At 42.0% G+C, this 26,394-nt stretch overlaps 1 protein-coding gene across 4 annotated transcripts in view; it reads right to left on the minus strand.

Annotated features, from left to right (window-relative positions):
• Nucleotides 1–26,394, minus strand: part of quoa (quattro a) — a 170,008-nt gene that overhangs the window by 41,590 nt on the left and 102,024 nt on the right. For all 4 annotated transcript variants that reach the window (XM_080205043.1, XM_080205041.1, XM_080205042.1 and 1 more), the window contains 5 exons: nucleotides 22,478–22,571; nucleotides 18,605–18,691; nucleotides 14,870–14,986; nucleotides 4,203–4,301; nucleotides 2,313–2,461 (listed from right to left, as the gene is read on the minus strand). In XM_080205043.1, coding sequence (XP_080061169.1) covers nucleotides 2,313–2,461; nucleotides 4,203–4,301; nucleotides 14,870–14,986; nucleotides 18,605–18,691; nucleotides 22,478–22,571 — 546 coding nt within the window. The remainder of the gene's footprint in view (nucleotides 1–2,312; nucleotides 2,462–4,202; nucleotides 4,302–14,869; nucleotides 14,987–18,604; nucleotides 18,692–22,477; nucleotides 22,572–26,394) is intronic.

The raw sequence follows: 26,394 nt of genomic DNA on the forward strand, positions 1-26,394 counted from the left end.
CGGGAATCCAATCCCAAATCCAGGGACATGGGTGCTCCAGTCCCAAGGATGTTGGGGGTGAGGTCAGAAGCCTTAATGGGGGGAGCAAGAGATGAGTGATGAAATCAAAGGTCACAGATAACCAAAAAGGGTCAAGAAATCACAAGTGGTTTAAAGCGGTTTATTAAGAAGCTACTGTTCAAAACCACACAACATCAGAACAGACTGCTTAGATATACAACCTGTGATGGGTGCAATGGGTTTTTTAAATTATTCAATGATGGGATATGGGTGTTACTGGCTGGCCAGCATTTATTGCCGATCCCTAGTTTCTTCTGGAGGGCAGCTGAAAGTCAACCACATTGCTGTGGCTCTGGAGTCACATGTAGGCCAGACCAGGTAAGGCCAGCAGATTTTCTTCCCTAGAAGATATCAGTGAACCAGATGAGTTTTTCTGACAATCGAAAATGGCTTCATGGTTATCAGTGGATTCTTAATTCTAGATTATTTTCATTGCAGTTAAATTCCACCATCTGCCATGGCGGGATTCAAACCTGAGTCCCCAGAGTATTAGTTGAGTTTCTGAATTAGTAGTCTAGCCATAATACCACTAGGCCATCACCTTCCATCTGTACATAGTGGATAGGTACTCCCAGGTCAAAGGTCATAACAGCCGACAAACAAAGCTATGGATTGCTGGTGTGGCCCTGGAGAAGTCCATTGGCCAACACTCTCAGCTAAAGGAGGGGAATAAGTAAATGTCCATCTGGAAGAAGAAGATAACACTTCAAACTTTGATTGGGTTTTATTTCAAGTCATCTTTTTTATGCTAAATCCTCTGCAACTAGGGGATTTTTACAGTAACTTCACTGCAGTGTGAAGGTAAGCGTACTTGAGACTAATAAATAAACTTTACTTTATTCCCACATGATCAACTCATTTCACCAATAAAATGTGGATCTTTCTGAGTTATTGGTGAATGGGGGGAAATTACAAATGGAATTCTTCTCATCTAAACATTGCAACATTAAAATTCTCATGTTCTTACTCTGTTGGAGTCATATTTTCCCTAAAGTATGGATCATGATGTGAAATGTAAAAAGAAAAATGGGGAGTGTGAGGTTTTTTTTGGTGGGGGGGGAGGAGATGGTGGAGATTGTTAATGCCTTTCTCCACACTTATCTCCCTAATGTCCCTCTGAATCTCTCTACAGAGTTGCCTGCCTGGATAAATCTTTGTTTTTTTACCCCCTGCTTCTGATCGCACAAACCTAGTCTGGAAAGGCTGAGAGGCAATGCTAGAAAGTGGAATTGCCTTACGCTATCAACTAATCTATTCTCTACACCAGTTGGAGTGCATAGCATCAGTGGAACAACCCAATGGCCTACAATCAATCCTTTTCGATGATAATAGGACTGAACATGAGTACAGTTGCAGACTAAGAGACAGATAGATCAGCAACATTGTGGAAAATTCAATGAGAATGAACGCAGGAAGAACAGCGAGCACTCAGGAGGAATCACGGAACATAATGGGCACAGGAAGCACCAAGTGTAAAAGGCAAATGCAAGTGAGTAAGAAAGGATAAATGGCAGATGGAGTAAACTGACTGAGAATGTAATTATCTTTGGTATGCTTATATAAAGCCTTAAGCCTGGCAAAAAAAAGGAGCTAAAATTAGTGGAAGTAACTAAATATGTATATGAAGTTTGGATTTTGAGGATGCTTTTGTAAATCGAATGTGTGAATGAGTGAGATGGAGGAGATTAGGAAAGGAATTCTGAAGTGCGGCGTTATATTGCCTTTAGGCTTTATATTGACTGTAGGCCTGGTCATCGCTGATGGATTGGATGCTCACTAGGTTAAAGAGAGGAAAGCAGGGAGAGCTACCTGAGACATTCAGGCTGCAGAGGGATGGGGGAAGGCGTCTGTGGAGGCTGTGGAAAAATTTATAAACAAGTCAGATTTTCAAACCAATTCTTTGAAGATTAAGAGATAGGTAGAGGCCATTCAGATGAGAAGTGATAGGTAAATAGGTATGGAGTAGAACGTGGCTGCCACAGTTGTGTTCAGATTGAAACAATGTAGCATAAAAACCTGGAATTTAGCAAGGAGTATATGTTAAATCTAACATAGAAGTGATGAAAGTGGAAATGAAGGTTTCAGTGGCAGTGGAGGTGTTGTACACTACCTGAATATTCTCTGCATTCTTCATTGTTTGTTAGTAGTTTTAAACAATGACTATGCAGTTGATAATTGTATTGATGTCAATACAGTAGATGCTTTGGCAAAAATTAAAATCAATAAATGTCCGTAAAGTGTTAGGTTCCCACCTGTAATCCTCAGAGAAGCTGAATCTAGATTCCTCTTTCTTGAGTCTGGCAAGAATTGCTCCACCTTCCAACTGTAAAGTAACTAATCGGGCATCTTGCAGAACATGTTTCATCGTCAGCTTGTGCTTACTGATACAATGAAGCACTTCCTTAAAACAAAATTAAAGATAAAATTGCAGCTACAGAATGGAGATTGTCAAAAAGCAATAGTACTACGGGTCCATCAAGTTTACAATCAGAATAAAAGATCTTTGGCAATATTGCAGACTGGCAAAAGGGCATTGAGATGTGTTAATAAAATAATTGTCCCTGCACAACTCAGTTTGCAATTAGTGAAGGTGATCTAGGATCGATATTTGTTCAAACGTTGGAAGTTTGTTTCTTCTTGGCTATTACTACTTCAACTTCCTCTTCTGTCTTTGGCCAACTGGTGAGAGAAATGTTAAAATTCCTAACTTAATGCAAACACACAGAGGGAAGGATTATTGTTCAAAATCTAAAAGTGAACACAAAGGCTGGAGAAGAGTTAGGTTTTCTAGAATGAGACGTCAGGGTTTTAGGATAAGAGGTAGCAGATTTAAAATAGGCATGAGGAGAAATTACTTTTCTCAAAGGATCATGAATCTGTTTTTAATTCAGCCATGGGATATGGCTGTCCCTAGTTTATTGCCCTTGAGGAGGTGGTGGTGACAGCTGAATGGCTTGCTAGGCCATTTCAGAGGGCATTTGAGAGTCAACCACATTTCCTGTGTCTCTGGAGTCACATGTAGGTGAAACCAAGTGAGAACAGCAGATTTCCTTCCCGGACGGACATTAGTGAATTGGATGAGTTTTTCCAACAATCGGTAACGATTTCATGGATATCTGTGAATTCTTAATTCCAGATATTATTTATTGAATTCAAAATCCACCACCTGCCATGGCAGAATTCAAACACGGGCCCCCAGATCATTAGCTGAGTTTCTGGATTTATAGTCTAGCGATAATACCACTAGGCAATTGCCTCCCCTGCAGAATTCACTCCCTCAGAGTGCAGTAGACACCAGGTCTTTGTGTAAATTTAAGGAGGAGATAGACAGATTTTATAATTAGTAATGGGTTGAAGAGATATGGGGAATGGGCAGGAAAGTAGAGTTGAGGCCGAGATGAGACTAGCTGTGATCCTATTGAATGGCAGAGCAGGTTCAAGGGCTGAATTGACGACTGCTATTCCAAGTTATTATGTTCTTAATATGTCAACAGTAAGATCTTCTTGCGTTGCCTCAAATATTCACAAAACTATCACAAGCAGATAAATAATTTATTTGTACAACTTTCTTTCAGATATTATTTTAATACAGGTGTGAAACTGTTTACTTAAGTTAACGTCTTCATCAAAAGGTTGACGAGTGATTTGAATTCCTCAGTCTGAAAAACTGAGTCCAATAAGTTAACATTGGAACCAATTTTCACCCAAACATTGAGACACAATTTCAGCTTGAATCAATTATATATGAACAGACAGCTTTGGAAGGACAGTTGATCCGCAAAATTAGTTTTAAACCTGACTGTAATGCTCAGGTAATTACAACAACTGATCATGAACCTTCATTCTAGAAATCGATGTTTCATTATCATTACATTGCCTGATTTGCACAAACCTGACTCCATCATCATTTACCTACAGCTGACTAGTCAATGATTATATCTGCTTATGTAGAAGTGAAATAGCTCCGTGCATTTTTGAACCATTTCCATCATTTGCTGACATTTTCATGTTAGATCCAAATACATTTGTCAGCATTTCGAAGAATATGTCAGAGGGTTTTGTAATCAAGTTATCTCCACTTCCTCTTTTTTTTATTTTCTGACACATTCCTTGTTTATTTTTGTCTTTCGCTTGATACGTACCTGTGCACTGATACCGGTTTTGTCAAATTCAAATGTTCTAATGGTGTCCAGCAACAAAGTGGAAGCTTCTCTGCAGTTTGTGACAAACAACTCCAGTTTCTGCAACATCAAAAAGTACAATTTATGTTCAACCAATATCCTTTGTAAATGGATTCAAGTGTAAAAGTGTAAAATTCCTTTACCTCTTATTTAACAGTCGTTTAAATTTGACATGTGAAGAAAGTTAAAGAGAGCTGCAAACTTTTGCCTGCTTATCATCGAGTGGAATTTTGGGCCCTAGAACAAGATAATGCCCCCACATTAGTGGAGGGGTTAGAGCGATTTTGTTTGTAAATAAGTGTGGGAAGCAGCGACCGGATTCTCTCTCTGAAGTCACAGAGTCATATTGCAGAGAAACAGGCCTTTTGGCCCACTATGTCTATACCAACCATTAAATACCAATCTGTACTAATCCCATTTACCAGCACTTCCAGTGCTCATCCAGATGCTTCTTGAATATTGTGCGACTACCTGCCTCCACCACCTTTCAGGCAGCGCATTCCATGTTTCCACCACCCTCTGGGTGAAAACATTTTTCCTCAGATCCCCTCTAAACCACTGACTCCTCACTTTAAATCTATGCCCTCTGGACTTAGGCGTCTCTGATTGGAGGTGCCGGCGTTGGATTGGGGAAAACACAGTGAAAAGTCTCACAACACCAGGTTAATGTCCAACAGGTTTATTTGGTAGCAAAAGCCACTAGCTTTCGAAGTGCTGCTCCTTCATCAGGTAACTGAGAGTTCTGCTCACAAACAGAGCATATAAAGACACAAACTCAATTTACAAAATAATGATTGTGATGCGAGTCTTTACAAGTAATCAAATCTTAAAGGTACAGATAATGTGAGTCGAGGGAGTGTTAAGCACAGGTTGAAGCGATGTTTATTGTCTCCAGACAGGACAGTTAGAGAGATTTTGCAAGTTCAGGCAAGTCGTGGGGTTACAGATAGTGCGACATGAACCCAAGATCCCAGTTGAGGCCATCCTCATGTGTGCAGAACTTGGCTATCAGTCTCTGCTCAGCGACTCAGCGCTGTTGTGTGTCATGAATGCCGCCTTGGAGAATGCTTACCCTAAGGTCAGAGGCTGAATGCTCGTGACCAGTACTTCCCCAGAGCGGAGAAGCTATGACATCGACTCCGGAGGCTTCAACATATCATTGATGAAGATGAACATCTCACTAAGACCATCCCCACACTCTCACTTCTTGCCTTTAAACAACTTTGCAACCTCAAACAGACCACTGTCTGCAGCAAACTACCTAGCCTTCAGGAGAACAGTGACCACAAAACTACACAACCCTGCTATAGCAACGGCTGCAAGACATGCCGGATCATTGACACGGATGCCATCATTTCACGTGAGAACACCATTCACCAGGTACACGGTATATACTGTTGCAACTCGGCCAATGTTGTCTACCTGATACCTGCAGGAAAGGATATGCCGAGGCATGGTACATTGGGGAGACCATGCAGACACTACGACAACAGACGAATGAACATCGCTCGACAATCACCAGGCAAGACTGTTCTCTTCCTGTTAGGGAACATTTCAGTGGTCACGGGCATTCGGCCTCTGATTTTCGGGTAAGCGCTCTCCAAGGCGGCCTTCACGATACACAACAGTGCAGAGTTGCTGAGCAGAGACTGATAGCCAAGTTCCGCACACAGGAGGATGGCCTCAACCGGGATCTTGGGTTCATGTCACACTATCTGTAACCCCCACGACTTGCCTGGACTTGCAAAATCTCACTAACTGTCCTGGCTGGAAACAATACACATCTCTTTAACCTCTGCTTAACACTCCCTCCACTCACATTGTCTGTACCTTTAGGACTTGATTACCTGTAAAGACTCGCATTCCAATCATTATTTTGTAAATTGAGTGTATCTTTATATGCCCTGTTTGTGAACAGAACTCCCACTCACCTGACCAAGGAGCAGCAAGCACTCTGAAAACTAGTGACTTTTGCTACCAAATAAACCTGTTGGACTTTAACCTGATGTTGTAAGACTTCTCACTTAGGCACCTCTGCCATGGGGAGAAGTTTATTATAATCTACCCAATCTATGCTTCTCATAATTTTGTATACCTCTATCAGCTCCCCCATCAGCCTCCTCTGCTCCAGGGAAAACAAACCCAGCTATCCAGTCTCTTCACAGAGCTGAAACTTGCCATCCCAGACAACATCTTGGTGAATTTCCTCTCTACCCTCTCCAGTACAATCATGTCCTTCTGATAGCGTAGCAACCAGAATTGGACACAATGCTCCATATGTGGCCTAACAAATGTTTTATAAAGTTTTATAAAGAAGCAACAGCGCTTCGAAAGCTAGTGCCTTTTGTTACCAAATAAACCTGTTGGACTTTAACCTGGTGTTGTGAGACTTCTTCCTATATTCCATTCCATGGCTAATGAAAACAATCATTTCATATGCTTTTATGACTACCCTATCTACCTATACTGCCACCTTCATAGATCTATGGACTTGCATTTTGGGAGGTCTAATAAAGGTAGGATATACACAATGAAAGGTCAGTGTCTCAGAAGTATTAAGGACAAAGGGACATTTTGGACCATCCTTCCATGTGGGACCTTGTCGAAGGCCTTATTGAAGTCCATGTAAACCATATTGACTGCACTACCATCATTAATGCATTTAGTTAACTTTTCAAAAAACTTAATTAGTCAGACAGGAGTTCCCACCATTCTATCTCCAATCAATCCCTGCCTTTCCAGGACTTAGGTTTGATTCCCAGCTTGGGTCACTATCTGTGTGGAGTTGCACGTTCTTCCTGTGTCTGCGTGGGTTTCTTCCAGGTGCTCTGATTTCCTCCCACAATCCAAGGATGTGTGGGTTAGGTGGATTAGCCATGCTAAAAAATGACCCCTTATTGTCAGGAGGGCTGACAAGGTAAATGCATGGGATTATGGAGATAGGGCCTGGGTGAGATTGTGGTCGGTGCAGACTTGATGGGCCAAATGGCCTCCTTCTACGCTCTATGATTGTATGGATTCTATGATCCCAGCCTCAAACAAGGACGGAAGGTTTTGACCAGGATTACAAAGTACAAGACTGACACCTGGTGGCCTATACTCAATACTGTCAATGTTTAGAAGAATGTGAATTCATTCATTTGGTGTTTCCATTGGTTAGATGCCTGATATCAGCATCAAGGGAGATGGTAGAAAGCTGTCCCACACCCTGATCAATTGAGGTCCTTAAGTGGCCAGTTAAATGCCACTTTAGAGTCTCTTTCCACTGCTGCTGATGGCCTTCTTGCAGGCTAGGTAATGTGTCCTTCTGATCAGGCACCCAAGCCCCATGTACAGCTCTCAGCAGCAAGGGCTGAAATGTTCCCCTGCCACCTTGAGTTGGACCCCCACTCTCTTCACCAGGTCCTGCCTCACAGGCTCTGGCGAGCCACCCACTCATTTCCCTTCCAATCGTTCTGTAGTACCTCTGATCCTGGGCCTTCTGCAGTGTCAATGTGGCCATCTGGCTGTTGGTGCTGCTGAGATTGAGGAGCAGCCAGCTTTTTCAGTGGCCCACTGTTCTTCGAGGCATGATATTCTGTCTCAGTGCCGTGCAAGCCACTGGCACAGGCAACTAATTATCTGAACACTGTAAAATAGAGTTGCAGCTTCCAGGGCTGGCAGAGGCAGAGATGCCAACTCTCCATTAAATCTTGGCCCAAGAGTGCCTGGTTAGAATTGAGGGATTGATGTCAGTACGTCCTATGAATATTTCAAATATTTATTACATGGACTTTTAAAGCTTTACCCTTTAGTGTAGTAGTAAGCTAGAATGTTACCCTTGTTAGTGCGTCCTTGCATTAATTCTGTAGGATGTCAATATACCAACAAGCATTAATACACAAGCATACGATCTCTCTAATGCTTTAATGTATGTACAAACTACTTCTTCAGCATATTAGTTATGTCTGTGCTACCCCCACAATAACTAGATCAGAACTTAGCTAATAAAAGAAAGCAGTGGGACCCAGGGCAGGAAGCACCTCAGACTGGAGTTAGGTGAGATTCCATTGCAGTTAGACCTGCGATGCTGAAATGAAAATAGGAAATGTTGGGGAAATAAAAATAGAAAATGCTGGGGAGAAAAACTCAACAGGTCTGGCAACTTCTATGGAGAGAAAACAGACTCAGGCCGGAATTACCTGAGGTCGTCTGTGGCTGGGATTCTCAAGATTCTCTGCAGTGAATGGAGACTTGGCTGAGTGCCAGTTAGGTGGATTGGCCATGGTGAATTGCCCCTTAGTGTGAGGGGGCTAACAAAGGTTACTTGGGGTTACGGGATACAGCCCGGTCGCAATTGTTGTTGGTGCAGGCTCAATGGGCTAAATGGCCTCCTTCTGCACTGTAGGGATTCTATGATTCTAATTTCTCCATTCTTGCTGGCAGAAGTGGCAGGGTGAATGACACTGGAGAATTCCAGCCTAAATGTCGAGTCTGTATAACTCTTCAGAGCTGAAGAGAGTTGAAAATGTAATGGATCTTATGCTTTTGAAGATGAAAGGGTGATGAAGATACTTTAGATGCACTATTTATATCAATTGACAATAGCAAAGTCAATTCCGCCTAACTTTGTCTCTCTAAAAAGCTAGTTGTTTTTAAAAGTATTTAATTCTAAATATAATAATATGAATGATGTGAATTATGAATGAAGTGTGGAAATGTATCAGAATTTATAATTAAGGAGCAGTGCTTCGAAAGCTAGAAGCTTTTGCTACTAAATAAACCTGTTGGACTTTAACCTGGTGTTGTGAGACTTCTTCCTATATTCTGTGCCATGGCTAATGAAGGCAATCATTCCACATGCTTTCATCATCACCCTATGTATCTGTGCTGCCACCTTCATGGATCTATGGACTTGCATTTTGGGAGGTCTAATAAAGGTAGGATATACACAATGAAAGGTCAGTCCCTCAGGAGTTTTGAGGAGCAAAGGGGCATTTTGGCCCATCCTTCCATGTGGGACCTTGTCAAAAGCCTTACTGAAGTCCATGTAAACCACATCAACTGCACTACCCTCATTAATGTGGAGCAAGCACAGTAGGTATTGGTGGCAGCACAATGGCTAACAGTGCTGCCTCACAGTGCCAGGGACCCTGGTTTGTTTCCCAGCTTGGGTCGCTGACTGTGCAGAGTCTGTGCATTGTTCCCGTGGGTTTCTTCCGGGTGCTCCAGTTTCCTCACACAAGCCAAAAGACATGCTGGTTCGATGCATCAGCCATGCTAAATTTTCCCTCCAAACAAGTACCGGAGTGTGATGCCTAGGGGATTTTCAAGTAACTTCATTGCAACCTACTTGTGACTAATAAATAAAGTTCAAACTTTAAAAAATGGCAGGGATTGGTTGGGGGTCAGTAGAAATTAAATGACAAAGATGTCATGGACACAAGACAAAGGGAGTGGCAATGACAGTGTTAAAGAGTAAAGCAGGTGTTAATAGCGGTATAAAGGTCAAATAACATAATGTGTTCAAAGCAGAATAAGAGTCACTTTCTGAAACTCTGTTGCCCCAACCCACAATAAATAATTATATTCTTGAGGTAGGGTTATCAAATTTGCTGGCAACAAGACAACTGGGAATTTGAACAAGGGTAAATATAAAGTATTGCCCATTATTTTATATATATATATAAAGTATTTTCCAAATGGGAGTGGGTTTACAGAGAGATGTACTAAGAACTTGAGATTGGTAGTTACCTCATCACTTTCAGCCTCATGGTGATGTGACTGGATTATATAGCAGGGCAATAAAGTTATACTGGAACACAAATACATCGGTTAGACCACACTGGGAATAGAGTGTTGAATTTTGGTTACATGCCAAAAAGAGCAATATAACTGTTTCCAAATAAAAAAGAAATTGAAATATAAAGTAAGATTATGGGGACTTAAGGGAGATTTCACTGAAGTATTAAATATCTATTGGTAAAGATAGGACAAGTCCACAAGATTACTTCAAGGAAAAGTAGAGCCAAGAGATTGAAATTGCACTGAAGTGGTTTGAAAACAGATGTTTGAAAAAAGTGTTGTTACTCAGTGCTGAATGTTTGGAACAAATCCTTCAACTTGACAGTAAAGTCTCTGACATTGAAGATGATTAAAATGAGCTGCTGTTTCCGTCAGTGAAATGGCCTTTCTTTTGTCATTTTCTCAGGAAAAGATCATTTGATTCATCAATTCTGTCCCAATCTCACGATGTTTGTTGCATTATGATTGAATCCTTCCAGACCCACCCCACTCCCACAGGAATAAACTATCTGTGGGAGGTAGGAAAAAAGGAAAAACAGTGATAATAATAGGGGGAGGGTGGCGGGAAGGAATAGATGCATCGGTCAGAAGGAAACTACCTCAGAACTAGTCTGGGAGATCAAATTGATCATAAGAAGGAGCAGGAATATTTTTCAGTTCCATAAAGTCTCTGAAATCTTTTCACATGTTGTAACTATTCACATGAAAAAGTTACGCATGACTTTTCTTCTATCGCTAACTAATTAATTTTATTCTCATGTCCCCAGGCATTTGAATCTTTCATCACAGTGAGGATTTAAGTATGAGTAAAGCAGGGGATGGCAGTGGCATTATATATTTCAGGGCATGTTTATTCATATAGATTCTAATGCATTCAACATGATGAAGCGACAACATCTGGCACTGTTGTACTGACGCCTTTGACACCCGGCTGCATTACTGAAAGGTATTGTACTGGCATTAATTACAAGAGCTCTATTAAAACCATTACCCTGTAGCTATTTGATTCAATAAACATTTATTCGTGCAAACTGTTGCACTCCGTATGATAGAATGGAAACATCTGGCATCATTATATTGAAGATTCAATATTGTAAAATTGCAATTTCCTCTACGATGTGGATCACTAACAATTATCAACAAATTGTTGCAATTGTATCTCCTGCCAAATAACAACCTGTATGAAAAAGTATGGGTGGTAAAGTGTATAGCTTTTGCTTCTCAACATTATATTGATATTTTCACTTGCGTGAAGGTTTCATAAGCCAAGGACACAAGATAAGCTTTAAAGATTCAGTCTTCTATAGAATTACAAAGCAGGAGCAGTTTGCTTAGCACAACTCACCTTGGTGTTTACTTTCCAAGGCAGCAGTTGTCTTAATCCCAAGTAGCCAGTTGTGTTTCCATATCCCTTGATCCCCTGTTCCTTGAACTAAACCGAGCTGACATGGTTGCTGATATAAATACTGTCATCATACCACAGCTTCATAACTCTATAGTGAAAGCAGCCCCATCCTGCCTAACCAACAGGCTTTTTTCCTCAGTATACGTGGTTCATAAAATTTGTAAAATAAAACAAATACTACAAACCTTTCAAATTTAACATTGCAGAAAGTGCAATCAAACTCAACTTTCCTCCACGCTGCATTCTGAGATGCCTCAATATAATTGCAATGCTCAATGGTCCAGATCTTCCGAGAAGCAGCAGACACCCTCAGATTGTTGCTTTCCTGCACCCCACCAGAACGCCACATTTCTGGTTGAGACTCCTGGTTTTTTCAGAAATACGAAGCGTACTTCAATCCAACTGCTTCCTTGTAGCACTGGATCACTGGGAATGGGGGAACGCAATCCAAGCCAATACATACTGGGTTCACCCTAAAATCATTCTCTGAACAAAGATGGAACATTGCAATTCTCTCATTTTTCTGGCAAAACTCCTGTGTCTAAGGAGAATTAGGAGATTATGACAATGCTTCCACAATTTCCACATTTCTTTCCCTGAGCATCCTCAGATGCATCTGACCAGGTCTTGTTGACTAAGCAACTTTAAGTGCAGCCAGTCTTTCTCATTTTTCCTCTTTTATCAATTGTTAGTCCATCTAGTGTTTCAATCACTTCCTCTCACTGTGACTTTGGGCAGTATCTTCTTCCTTTGTACAAACAGGAGCAAAACGCTCATTTAGTATCTCAGCCACCCACCTGCTTCCATGCGTAGATCCCAGTCCCACCCCTTCTCTGACAACTCCTTACTTTTTATTCCCTTTTCAACTGGCTGTCAGCCTTTCCTCACATTCCTTCATTGCCTCTCAATTTCTTTTTTCACTTCCCCTCTGAACTTTCTTTACTCAGCTTGATTCTTTTTGCATTTTCAACTTGATATACCCTCTTTACTGTCTCTTTCATCATCTAGGGAGCTCTGGGCTTTGGTTGCTGCATCCATTTCTGTTTCATAGAAATGAACCTTGACTGTACCTTCTATCATCTCCTCTGTAAAGGCATTTATTGCGCCTTTAATCTTGCCTGCCAACCTTTGGTTCTAACTTGGATGAAGACAAAGCAGTGACCCAGCTACAAGCAGTGGATACCAATGAAGAAGTAGGCAGCTCTCCCATGACAACTGGAATGTTTCACTTGGCTGCAATGGCCAAAGCGCAGTCAGTCAGAGAAGAGTGCCTCCCAGTTATAGAGCCAGCAGAGATCCTTAACCCATCCCTCCCACAGTCACCATACCATAATGGCTGCAACAGTGGCCTCAAGCTGCCCTGTGGAGGGGCTTATTCTCCACAAGGATGACTTGGCAGCTGTAGCCTCTTCTGCACTGAGACAGAGACACACCACCTCTCACACTGTCTCCAGCATTGCTAGAAGGTCTTCAATAGATCCTCCAGTCTTATGTGCCTTCCTTAACGGGGCAACAAGTGCATCGTCTGGCCATTAAGTGGTGATGATGTGGAGATGCCGGCGATGGACTGGGGTAAACACAGTAAGAAGTCTGACAACACCGGGTTTAAGTCCAACCAATTTATTTGATAGTAAACTCACAAGCTTTCGAAGTTTCCCTCTTCGTCAGACTTAAACCTGGTGTTGTCAGACTTCTTATTAAGTGGTGAGACACCAAAAAGAATCTCCAATTTTATCTCAGTGAAGGGTTGGGGCCTGGAAGTTCTCCAAGTTCCTGACCTCAGAAGAAAAACCTAGGAATATTTAGAGTTGTGTCCAGATTTGTTTTGAGCAAGGTCTCTGTCATTATCACAAAATGATATTTCCTATGTGGCTATTTGCACTTCATGTCAAGATTCTCTATAAATCTGAACATACAGAAAAAACAGCCTTTTCTGAAGAAGATTTTTTTTAAGTTGACAGAAAAGTCTTCACATTTCCACAACATTTCTCAGGAGAGGCATTGTGGAAGTGAATTGAAGGGTACAGAAACGATGTGGTTCAGTGATATAGTCTACAGTGTAATTGGACAATTCTCTGCGGTTTTGTGTTGCCTCATTGCTCTGGTAACCATCATTTCAAATTATATATCATTCCTTTCACATTCCCAGGCTGTTCAAAAGCTATTCACACTGAACAAATTGTTTGTGAACTATAGACACTGTCATTTTATAGGCAAATGGATAGAAAATTTCTACATAGCAAGATGCCACAGACACAATGTAATCCATGACCAATTAATTTTTTAGACAATAGATGCTCCCCGGGAAGTTCAACAGAGAATCAACTAGGCCTATATCTACACCATGGCTACGAAAGCAGGATAGAAACCAAGTGCACAATAATGAAAAGGTCAGCCCCGAGCCCTCCCAGCCCAGAAAGAAAAATCAAGTCAATGGCTATGCAATGTCTCCAGGGGCTGGGGATTGTGTTAGGTGGGGTGGTGTTCTCCCAGTTCAATAGCTCACAGTTGTCCAGATACAATATAAAAGGTGATTGTTCATTTACAGATCTTCAGACACACACCACAACAAAAAAAGGAAAATAATACCTAACGTACCCCCCCACCCCACACCCGCCTCCTCCCATTCACCAATGGGCTTTCCATGTCAAATCAGTACTCTGCTTATACAGTCTGAGAAGGCTGCACAGTTGATCCTCATTGCACTAATTCCTTATCAATCTTTCATGTCACTTCCTGTGGCCACCTTGGCAGGGAAAGCTCTGAGCCAGAAACTGGTGGATATTATGAGGGAAACACTGCCTTCCAGCACACAATCACCTATCTCTTCTGCAGCTTTTACCACCAAGAAGAATAAGTGTGGCAATGTTATGGAAAGATCACAACTCCAGCCTCCACTCCAAGTCACGCACCAGCCCGACTTGGGCCCACACCACTGCGCTTTCAATGTCACTGGGTCAGAATTATACCTAAAATTACTGCAGGAATCGATTTGAGAACTGCATTTGTTCAACGAGAAGACCCACATCCTCATACAATTAGGGATGAGTTATAAATATAACTTTTCTGTGAATCCCACATTCCAAGAAAAAAATAAATAAATAAGTCATCTTGTTCCAAAGACGTTACTCTGTATGGCCTTTTGCACCCCAGGTGAACAAACATTCCTGACATATTCACCCATGATCCTTCATGGTCCAGACTAGCCAATCCAATGCAGGCCCAATTTGGACAACATAAGAAGTATACGTACCAATGGTACATAATTAACTGAATTGTGATTCAAACAATAGGATTTCACATCTAAAGAGGTGCAATCAATAAAGGAAACATATTTATCATTGTTTTGGAATGATTGATATAATACAGAAATGTAACATGATCCATGTTTCTGTGATCTATTGAAAGTAATAAAGTTTCTTAGTGATGTATTACTGACCGTACGGAACTGAATCCACTCAGAGTGATTGTAAGGAAATCTGCCCTCAAGATTCTCAGTTAGCTGGTTGCTGTCAATGAACTTATGCAAGGCTTTCCAGGAAGTCAAAACTTCAATCTGATAAAGCAAAAACAATATGCATCATATAAATAGAAGTTGTACACTAAAGAGTAGCTACAGATTAAAGATAATGTCTTAGTCCTATACAGATCAATTCCTTAACCTGGACTGAGCTGGAAAATAGTGGATCCACAAAACTGAGATTTCATCAATTTAAATTAATGATAGGATCATCAGAAGTTACAGACACATGAGGTTGCAAATGGATATGTTTTCATAGTGTTCAATCAAATAGAACAAAATACCTAAATGTCTCTGCAATGCTGTAAAGGCATGACAAATGACAGGCATTTTTTGAGAAGATAAAATGTCCCAATTATCCTTCCCTTACATTTTCCAATTACCCAATTTCAAAAATAGGTGCTATGCATTTCCCCACGGGAATGAAGAGAAGTTAAATGGGACATCAAGGTGGGGCAAATTGAAATGGATCTTTTGATTCCTTTGTTCATGGGAGTGAAACATTGCTCCCATTTATTGTCCATCCTGACTGCCCTTGTAAAGGCGGTGGTGGGCTGTCTTCTTGAACTGCTGCAGTCTGTGTGGTGTAGGTACACACTCAGTCTTGTTAGGAAGGGAGTTTCACAATTTTGACCCAGAGACAGTGAAGGGACGGCCATATATTTCCAAGTCAGGATGGTGAGTGATTTGGAGGGGAACTTCCAGATGGTTGTGTTCCCACGTGCTGCTGCCCTTGTAGTTCTATTTGATGGAGATCAAAGGTTTGGAAGATGCTGTCGAAGTTGAGTTCCCTCAATGTATCCTGTAGAAGTATACACTACTGCGACTATGCATCAGAGGAGGGAGTGAATGTTGAAAGTATAGGAAAAGATGTCTATCAAGTGGGCTGCTTTGTTCTGGTTGGTGAAAAGTTTCTTGAGTGTTATTGGAGCTGCACCCACCCAGGTATATGGAGAATATTCCATTACACTCCTGACTTGTACCTTATAAATTGTAGGCAAGCTTTGCAGAGGTAGATGCTGTACTAGTCACCACAAAATTCCCATCCTTTGACTTGCTGTTGTAGGCACAGTATTTATGTCATTGGTGCAGTGTTCCCCAGGATGTTGATAGTGGGAATCAGTAATGGTAGTGCCATTGAATGTCAGGAGGAGATGGTTAGATTCTCCCTTGTTCAGGATGGTCACTGTCTTGCACTTGTATGGTGCAATTGCTATTTGTCACTTAGAAGCCCAAGCCTGCATCTTGTCCAGGCTTGCCGCATGTGAATATAGAGTACTCCAGTATCTGAGGAGAAATGAAAGACACTGAACACTGTACAATCATCAACAAAGACCCTTCTTTTGATGGAGGAAAGTCACTGATGAAGCAGTTGAAGATGATTGAACTTAGAACACTGTGCTGAGGAATCCTTGTAGCTATGTCCTGAGGCTGAGATGATTGGTCTCCAGAATCCACAACCATCCTTCTTTTCCCAGCTTAGCAAGCTCAGTTAGTAGTTGTGCTTTCAGGTCCACTCTTGGTGAGTCACATTCTGTTCCTTTGACAACCTCAGTGCTTCTTCCATACAGTGCTTAGCATGGAGGAATACTGGTTCATCAGCTAAGGGACAGCAGTGGGTGGAAATCGGAAGGAGATTAACTTGCCCATGTTTGATCTGATGTTTTGAGGCTTCTTGGGTTAGGAGTCAATGCTGAAAGCCCTCAGGATCATTCTCTCACTAACTATTTACCACTGTGCCACCACTACTTCTGGTGCTTCTGTCCTACTGGTGGAACAGGACATAGCCAGGGACGGTGATGATGGTGTTTGGGACATTGGCTGTAAGGTATGGTTCTGTCAGTATAAGTATTCAGGTCATTGCTTGACTATTTTGTGGTCCAGATCTCCCAATTTAAGCACAAGCCTCGAGATCTGAATAAGAAAGACTTGATACATATGAAAAGGTTCCTTTTTGGCAAACTAGTAATTAATATTATAATTCTCCATTCCATGTCTACCTGATCTCTTGGGCCTTAGCCCCCTACACTAATGAAGTTCAAGGAAAAATGCCTCATCATTCAATTTAGCATTTGACAACTTCTTGGAATAACATTGAGTTCAACGATTTGAGATCATAAAAATTGTCCTCATTGTCTTGGACAGTGGCTGCGGGTAATGATTCTGTTGTTATCATCATTCACTCAAAATGTGGTTGGCATCTGCCAAGCCTAATGGCATGTGCACCCTAAGGTATTTCAGCAAGCCAATCCTGGAGTCACAGATCTTTGGGCAGAGAAAACAAGAGCCATTCTGAGGAAGGGAGAGCTCTGGAAGCAGGGTTCTGATCTCTCTCCTTCTGTTTTTAATCGCTTCTCTGCAGTCAGCTTCTGGGCTTTATTGGATGAAGTGCCAGTTTGTGCCATGTTCCTCTCACAAATACATATCAAATTTGTCAACTTTTCAATGAAGCATTTAGGGTGTCCTTAAAACATTTCCTTATCCTCCTTCAGATCCTTAAGTTGTGTATAGAGAATCCTTTTCAGAAGCTGATTGGTTTTGGCATGTGGATGCACTGTCTGGAGCAATACAGCTGATTCTACACAATGATGGTTGCAGCTGGAGAAATCAGCTTCAGTGAAGATGCTGGAGCTCATTCATCTGTCTTCCCACTTTGAGCATCTTGGGAGAAACACTGATGGAAAATTCCACAGCATCAGAGTGCCACTGCTGGATGACACAATTAATCTCACTGCCATCTCTCTCTCTCTCTCTCTCTGTTCCCATTTCTTGGCAACTATCTTTCTCAAAAGACCACCATCAAAGAGGAGATTAAGCAGAGAACCAACTGTGTCAGCAAAGCCATCCAAACATTGCATAGCCAGGTCTTTGCAACAGGGATCTCTATTACAGGACAAAGGACAATGTTGTTTTTGTCACACCACTTTTCTTAAATGACAATGAGGCTTGGCTCACCGACCATAGACATTTTATCATTTACATTTGGAGGCAACTTTTATTTGTTCTGTTGCCATCTCCTTTTCCCTTGCATCCCATCAACCCTTCTGTCTTTCTTGCCTCATAACTAATCACGCTTTCTCTGACTCTACCTCTTGCATCTTGATATCCAGTTCTGATGAACAGCCATCGGCCTGAAATGTTAACTCCATTTTCCTTCCTTCACAGGTGCTGCCTGGCTTGCTGAGCCAGTATTTTCTGCCTTAACTTCATGATGCTGGCATCTGCAGCATTGTACTTATTATTGCACTGTGTCATTGTAACAAAATACATCATTTGCGGTCCTCCTTTAAATCTGAACCCTGGCTTCAAGTATCTTTCCTAGACAGTTTTCAGTCGTATTGCTCATTTCAGTGCTCATGATTGCTGGGATGCATTGAAGGGTAGGGGTAGAGATGTTGGCACAAAAATATCATTGCCATGATGCCAAGCTAGTTTAAAGTAACATGGTGAGTGACTATTGCCCAACTCGGATCAGCTCCTGAATGAAGGGTAGAAATATGCAAATGGAAAGAATAAAGCGCCAATGTTACTGCTCCATGAGGAACTAATAAATATCACTTTCATTTTAAAGAAACATTCTTTCACAGAAGAAGTCAAGTTAAAATTAGTCAACCACTCTACTTGGATTTCTCAAATAGTTTAAACAGCACTTACAGATACTCCTGGACATTTCTCCAGTTTGAGAGTTGCCTCCTTGTCTGTCAATACCAGGACACAATGAATGGAGTGGGGAGTATGTTCCTGCAGAATTGAACAATATACTGATTGAGGTAATGGAAACATCAATACAACATATATTCAGAGCACCACTTTAATATTAATAAGTATAAACAAACTCAACTTAGATTGTCAGATATTCAGTTTCTTTCAGCCCTCGGTTGCTGCTGAAATATTTCCTGAGTAGGGTAGGATTCATTTTTACTGCATGGGATGGCACGGTGGTTAGAACTGCTGCCTCAATTCCAGGGACCTGGGTTCAATTCCTGGCTTGGGTCACTGCCTGCGTGGAATTTACACATTCTCCCTGAGTCTGTGCAGGTTTCCTCTGGGTGCACCAGTTTTCTTCCCACAGTCCAAAGATGTGCATGTTAGGTTGATTGGCTATGCTAAATTGCCCCTTAGTGTCCTGGGATGTGTATGTTAGAGGGATTAACAGGGTAAATATGTGGGGTTTTGGAGATAGGGCCTGGGCAGGATTGTTGTCAGTGCAGGCTCAATGGGCCAAATGGCCTCCTTTTGCACTATGTTTCTATGAAAAGCTTCATCTTCGTGGAACACCGAGAGGATCACACAGACACAACAAAGTTGGTCTAACTGACTTTCTGTTTAGAAGGAAAACAAGACAGATTCTATTATGGACATGCTAACCAATGTATCTTTATTGCAACTTGCCTGTAGTTCAGGCAAGAGAGGGCGGGGGAGGGAGGGAAACCTCCAACCTCGGGTGCCCTCTGAGCCAACTCTTCTAAGTGTTGAAATAAATAATGGGCCCAATTGCCGGCCAACATTGTGGAGGGAGAGCCCCTCCATGGGGTGACCTACAGCTGCAGCTGTGGCCACGCAGGTAGGGAAGACCAAAAAGCCTGACTTCTGTGCTGGCCCCCAGGTCTGGTGCTGGCAGGTTACCTCCAGGCAGCTGGCCTAGTCTCCAATGTATCGAGGAAGCTGTAGGCCGACTGAAAAATTCTAATCAGCCTCTGCCAATAGGTCTTATTAGGACATTACATTAATTTCCTCTAATTGGCAACAGCCACCAGTTGCAGACAGTAGTCATTCTGGCCCTCATTCCACCTTTGAGGAAATGGCTTGGGGATCTGATGATGCTGGTAAACATTCAGCCATACAAATTTTCATGCCTGCCCACCTCCGTCTTGCCCCCACACAATTCAGCCTTCTATTTCTTTTTTTCATTTCTATTTTCCTGTCTTCTGATCCTGAGAGTGTGATACAGGCTGATAGGATGGAGGAAGTAGATATTCTGAGGGAAGATGTATTAGCAATTTTGAAAAACCTGAGAGTCGATAAGTCCCCTGGGCCAGATGGGATATACCCTAGGACTCTTTGGGAGCCAAGAGATGAGATTGCATCTCTCACTGTCCACGGGGATAGTGCCAGAGAACTGGAGAGTGGCGAATGTTGTCCCTCTGTTCAAAAAAGGAAATAGGAATGACCCTGATAATTATAGGTCAGTTAGTCTTCGGTGTTGGTAAGTTAATGGAAAAGGTCCTGAGGGCCAGGATTTATGACCATTTGGAAAGGTGCAGCTTAATCTGGGATAGTCAGCATGGATTCATGAAGGGTACGCCTTGCCTCACAAATCTGATTGAATTCTTTGAGGAGATAACTAAGTGTGTAGACGAAGATAGAGCAGTGGATGTTGTATTCAAGGATTTTAGTAAGGTGTTTGAAAAGGTTCCCCATGGTAGGCTCATGAAAGTAAGGAGGTGAGGGATAGAGGGAAATTTGGCCAATTGGATAAGTAACTGGCTATCTCATAGAAGTCATGATGTGGGTATGCCGGCGTTGGACTGGCGTAAACACAGTAAAAAGTCTGACAACACCAGGTTTTAGTCCAACCAATTTATTTGATAATAGACTCACAAGCTTTCGGGTTAGGCTTCAGGTCTTGAACAGCAGGTTAGGTGTAAGGATTCGCATTCTAATCAGTAATCTCTAAACTGTCTGTGCTTTATATGCTCTGTCTGAGGCCAGAACTCTCCATTCACCCGACGAAGGGACTAACCCGATAGCTTGTGAGTCTATTATCAAATAAATCGGTTGGACTAAAACCTGGTGTTGTCAGACTTTTTACTGTATCTCATAGAAGACAGAGGGTGGTGGTGGATGGAAAATTTTCAGACTGGAGACCAGTTACCAGCGGTGTACCACAGGGATCAATACTGGGTCCTCTGCTATTTGTAATTTTTATCAATGACTTGGAGGAGGGGGCTAAAGGATGGGTCAGTAACTTTGCTGATGACACCAAGATTGGTGGAGTAGTGGATGAGGTGGAGGGCTGTTGGAGGCTTCAAAGAGACATTGATAGGATGCAGAGCTGGGCCGAAAAGTGGCAGATGGAGTTTAACCCTAATAAGTGCAAGGTGATTCATTTTGGTAGGACAAATTTGAATGTGGATTACAGGGTCAACGGCAGGGTTCTGAGGAATGTGGAGGAGCAGAGAGATCTTGGGGTTCATATCCACAGATCTCTGAAGGTTGCCACTCAAGTGAATAGAACCATGAAGAAGACCCTTAGTGTGTTAGCGTTTATTAACAGGAGGCTCAAGTTTAAAAGCTGTGGGGTTATGCTGTAACTGTACAGGACATTGGTGAGACCACAATTGAAATATAATGTGCTGTGCTGGTCACCTCACCATAAGAAGGATGTGGAAGCATTGGAGAGAGTGCAGAGGAGACTTATCAGGATGCTGCCTGGTTTGGAGAGTAGGTCTTATGTGGAAAGGTTAAGGGAGCTAGAGCTTTCCTCTTTAGAGTGGAGGAGGATGGAGGCAACTTAGTAGAGGTTTATAAGATGATGAGGGGGATAGATAGTGTGGACATTCAGAGACTATATCCTTGGGTGGATGTAGATATTACTAGGGGGCATAACTCCAAGGTTCATGGTGGGAATATAGGAGGGATGTCCGAGGTAGGTTCTTTACTCAGAGAGTGGTTGGGGTGTGGAATGGACTGCCTGCTGAGTGAGTCGGACTCTTTAGTAACTTTCAAGTCATTATTGGATAGGCACATGGAGCACACCAGAATGATAAGGAGTGGGATAGCTTGATCTTGGTTTCAAAACAGTACTTTTCACTGTATCTTAATACATGTGACAATAATAAATCAAAACAAAAATGTAGACTGCACAGCGGACCCAACTGTTGGGAACCTTTGACTTAGGTAAGTGGTGTCTTCAAATAGAAATAATGAAAGTTACCTCAATTCCTTTCAGATTTCTAAGAGAAAGAAGAGATAGGATAGTGTTTGGGTGGATAAATAGCTTCAAATAAATAAACCAGGGAGGACCAGCAATCAGAATCCCAAGTGGTGTAAAGGGGCAACTAGATTAGATATTAGGAGAAGGTGCTTCTTTGTCCAGAGAGTAGTGGATGTATGGATTAGGATGTGTAATGAACCAAGATGCCGTGAATCGCTTCATGCCAAAACTTGTCTAGTTTCTAGCTGGATTTTAAAGCACTTCATACAATAGGCAAACCTGCTGTAATGTAGATCAAGACCTGAGTGATCTCTTGAACTAGGTTTCAATCATCTTGAGTTGGAAAGGAATTTTCCAGATTTTCTTTCCCCCAAAATTCATTGGTGTACTTTCCCTGTCCCAGGAGATCACCTGTTTTGTATGTGAGGAGGAGCAGTGTGTCCATTGTGAGGCATTGTTCTGTGAGTCAGGATGAATAAGCTAGTTTCCTGTCTGTCATAATGTGTATGCTCATAACAATGACGAGAAGGGGAAGTGGGTCTTTAAAAATGTCCTGGGGACATTCCGTATCCAATTTTATCCATATTCACCTGAAGAGATCCAAAAGCTTTAAACAATGCAACATGAGGTGGACGTCTCCGGGCATCTACAACGATTGTTAATCCCAGATCTCGAACTTCCTTCCTATGATAAAAAAAATTAAGAGTAAAATTAAAGAATCTTTGCTGAACAATTAAATTTTCACTTCAGCTTTTGTTTAATATTTATAAGCATTAGAATAAGCAATCATGGGTGCCCAAAAGATTGAAGTGAGGTATGATGCCCAAATATATGTGTGGGAATCCTTTGACAAATCTGTTCCATTCACAATTAATAGCAGAAATTTTCACCCTCTTGTTTTTCAACAGTTAGTTAATTTTGTAATGTGACTCCAGAGCTACAGAAATATGACTGACTCTCAACTACCCTCTGAAATGGCCTAACAAGCAATTCAGTTCAAAGGCAACTAGAGATGGGCAATAAAATGATGGCTAGCCAGCAATGCCCATGTTCCAGGAATGAATAAAAAGAATGAGAACACCGTCAACGTCAAGACACACATCACCTTGATGGGCATTTGAGATGGTTTCTTTATTGTCACTGGATCAAAATCCTAAAATTCCCTGCGTAATACTGCTGTGGCAGTTTCATCAACTAAAGGCACTGCAATAGTTCAAGGAAATGGCTTATTTCCACCTTTTCTTATGAAGCAAGGGTGGCTAATGTATATCGCCATGTCAGCACAACCAAATCCCATGGACAAATACATATAAAAATATCTCTGACAGCTTAAGTGTTGACTGGATAAGTTATAGGAGATGATTTTATAGTCTCTGGTATAACTCTCGCTTCTAACTCAGAAGGTTGGTTTCAAGTCTCACTCTAGTAACTCGTGTAAATAATCTAGGCTGACACCTCAGTGTGGTGTTGAAGGATTGCTGTATGTTCGAGGTGCTGCTTTCAGATGAAGCAATAGAACACCCAGAGCACGGTTTCAAAGATAAGTCGAGCCAATATTTAACTTTCAACAAATATCACTAAAAAAGATAATCTGACCATTATCACATTGCTGTTTGAGGGATTTTGCTGCCTTGTTTGCCTTCATTACAGGAGTGACTATGTTTTAAAAATACTTGGTTGACTGTTAAGTGTTTTGGGACATCCCATGGCTATGAAAGACATATAGAAATATGAGTCTGCCTTTACTTTCTAATGGAAAACTATGTTGCAAATTAGAACTTTATTGCCATTAGGTGGCAGTGCTAAACAGTTAATTTTTGACTTGCACACTGCCAACAATGGTATGGACAACGGATAATTGGAGCAATTGGACACTTAGAGAAAAATACTAAGTAAAGTTGGCACATCAATTTTACCAGCTTTCATGCATCATTTTGATAGTATTTACAAAGATCATTTTTCCTCTGACTGAATGAAATAATAACACAAAGTCTGCTTTATATAAAGTAGAACCCCATTCTGCCTTACTGTACTGAGTCCCCACTATATCCCAGTAGTCATACATAGTGCGTGGACAGCTTAATGTTTTCATGTTTCAAATAATCTAAAAAAAGTCAGCATTTCCTGCCTATCCCTAAGTGTTCTTGAGAATTGTGGTGAGCTGTCCACTGCGGGCCATCTATTGCACGTACACCTACTGTTAGGGAGGGAGTTTCAGGATTTTGACCCAATGATGGTGAGAGAACATGATATAGTTGAGTTAGGATGATGTGTGGCTTGGAGGATAGCTTGTCGATGGTGTTCCCATGCATCAGCTGCCTTTGTCCTTCTGGATGGTAGAAGGGTTATGGGTTTGAAAAGTGCTGTTAAAGGTGCTGTGATGAGTTGCCACATGCCTGTTCTGTACACTACAGTACAGTGCTGAATCAGTGGTAGACGGAGTAAATATTAGCGATCATTAATTGTGTGTTTGTTATGGCTGCTTTGACTTGCATGTGTCGAGCTGCACTCATTCAGGCAAGTGTTGAGTAGATAGAACATAGAACATAGAACATAGAACATTACAGCGCAGAACAGGCCCTTCGGCCCACGATGTTGCGCCGACCAGTTACAAAAACAATGACCCACTAGCCTATACCAATCCCTTTTCGTCCATAAACCTATCCAGAGATCTCTTAAACGCCCCCAAACTAGACGCATTTACAACTGCAGCAGGCAGGGCATTCCAATCCCTCACCACCCGCTGGGTAAAGAACCTACCCCTGACATCCGTCCTGTAGCTACCCCCCCTTAATTTAAAGCCATGCCCCCTCGTGCTAGCTTTCTCCATCCGAGGAAAAAGGCTATCACTATCCACCCTATCTAAACCTCTAATCATCTTATATGTTTCAATAAGATCCCCTCTTAGCCGCCTTCTTTCCAACGAAAACAACCCTAAATCTCTCAGTCTCTCCTCATAGGACCTCCCCACCATACCAGGCAACATCCTAGTAAACCTCCTCTGCACCCTCTCCAACGCCTCCACATCCTTCTTGTAATGCGGGGACCAGAACTGCACACAGTACTCCAAGTGCGGCCGCACTAGAGTAGTGTACAGTTGCAACATTACACTGCGACTCCTAAATTCAATCCCCCTACCAATAAACGCCAAGACACCGTACGCCTTCTTGACAACCTTATCTACTTGATTCCCAACTTTCAGGGATCTATGTACACACACACCTAGATCCCTCTGTTCATCCACACTATTCAAAGTCCTCCCGTTAGCCCTATACTCGACACATCTGTTGCTCCTACCAAAGTGAATTACCTCACACTTCTCCGCATTAAATTCCATCCGCCACCTCTCGGCCCAGCTCTGCAACCTATCTAAGTCTCCCTGCAGACTATGACACCCTTCCTCACAATCTACCACACCTCCAACTTTGGTGTCATCAGCAAATTTACTAATCCACCCAACTATACCCTCATCCAGATCATTAATAAAAATTACAAACAACAGTGGCCCCAAAACAGATCCCTGAGGCACACCACTCGTAACTGCACTCCATGATGAATATTTACCATCCACCACCACCCTCTGTCTCCTATCTGATAGCCAATTCCTGATCCAACTTCCTAGATTACCCACAATCCCATACATCTGCATTTTCTGCAGAAGCCTACCATGGTGAACCTTATCGAACGCCTTACTAAAATCCATGTATACCACGTCAACTGCCTTACCCCCATCCACCTCTTTGGTCACCTTCTCAAAAAACTCAATAAGGTTAGTAAGGCACGACCTACCCGCTACAAAACCATGCTGACTATTTCTAATCAATTCATTACACTCCAAATAACTATAAATCCTATCCCTAATAATTTTTTCTAAAACCTTGCCCACAACAGAAGTAAGACTCACCGGTCTATAATTCCCGGCAAAGTCTCTGTTCCCCTTCTTAAACAATGGGACAACATTCGCTATCCTCCAATCCTCCGGGACTACACCAGAGACCAATGACGACCTGAAGATCTGAGCCAGAGGCTCTGCAATCACCTCTCTAGCCTCCCAGAGAATCCTAGGGTAGATCCCATCCGGACCAGGGGACTTATCTATTTTCAGCCCCTCAAGAATTTCCAGCACATCCTCTTTATCAACCGTAATACTGTCTATTTTACACCCCTGCAACCCAATGTCCTCCTCAGCTATATTCATGTCCCCCTGCGTGAACACCGAAGAGAAATATTGGTTCAATACTTCTCCAATCTCCTCCGGTTCCACACACAACTTCCCCCTGCTGTCTGTAACTGGCCCTAATCTTGCCCAGACCAACCTTCTGTTCTTGACATACCTATAGAACGCCTTAGGATTCTCCTTAATCCTATCAGCCAAAGTCTTCTCATGTCCTCTTTTAGCCCTTCTCAACTCACTCTTCAACTCCCTCCTAGCCAATCTAAAGCTTTCTAGTGCACTATCTGAGCCCTCCAATCTCATCCGAACATAAGCCTCCTTTTTCTTTTTAAC

The sequence above is a fragment of the Carcharhinus amblyrhynchos genome, chromosome 16, assembly GCF_965287045.1.
Source record: "Carcharhinus amblyrhynchos chromosome 16, sCarAmb.v2.hapA, whole genome shotgun sequence".
NCBI classification, from domain to species: Eukaryota; Metazoa; Chordata; class Chondrichthyes; order Carcharhiniformes; family Carcharhinidae; genus Carcharhinus; species Carcharhinus amblyrhynchos.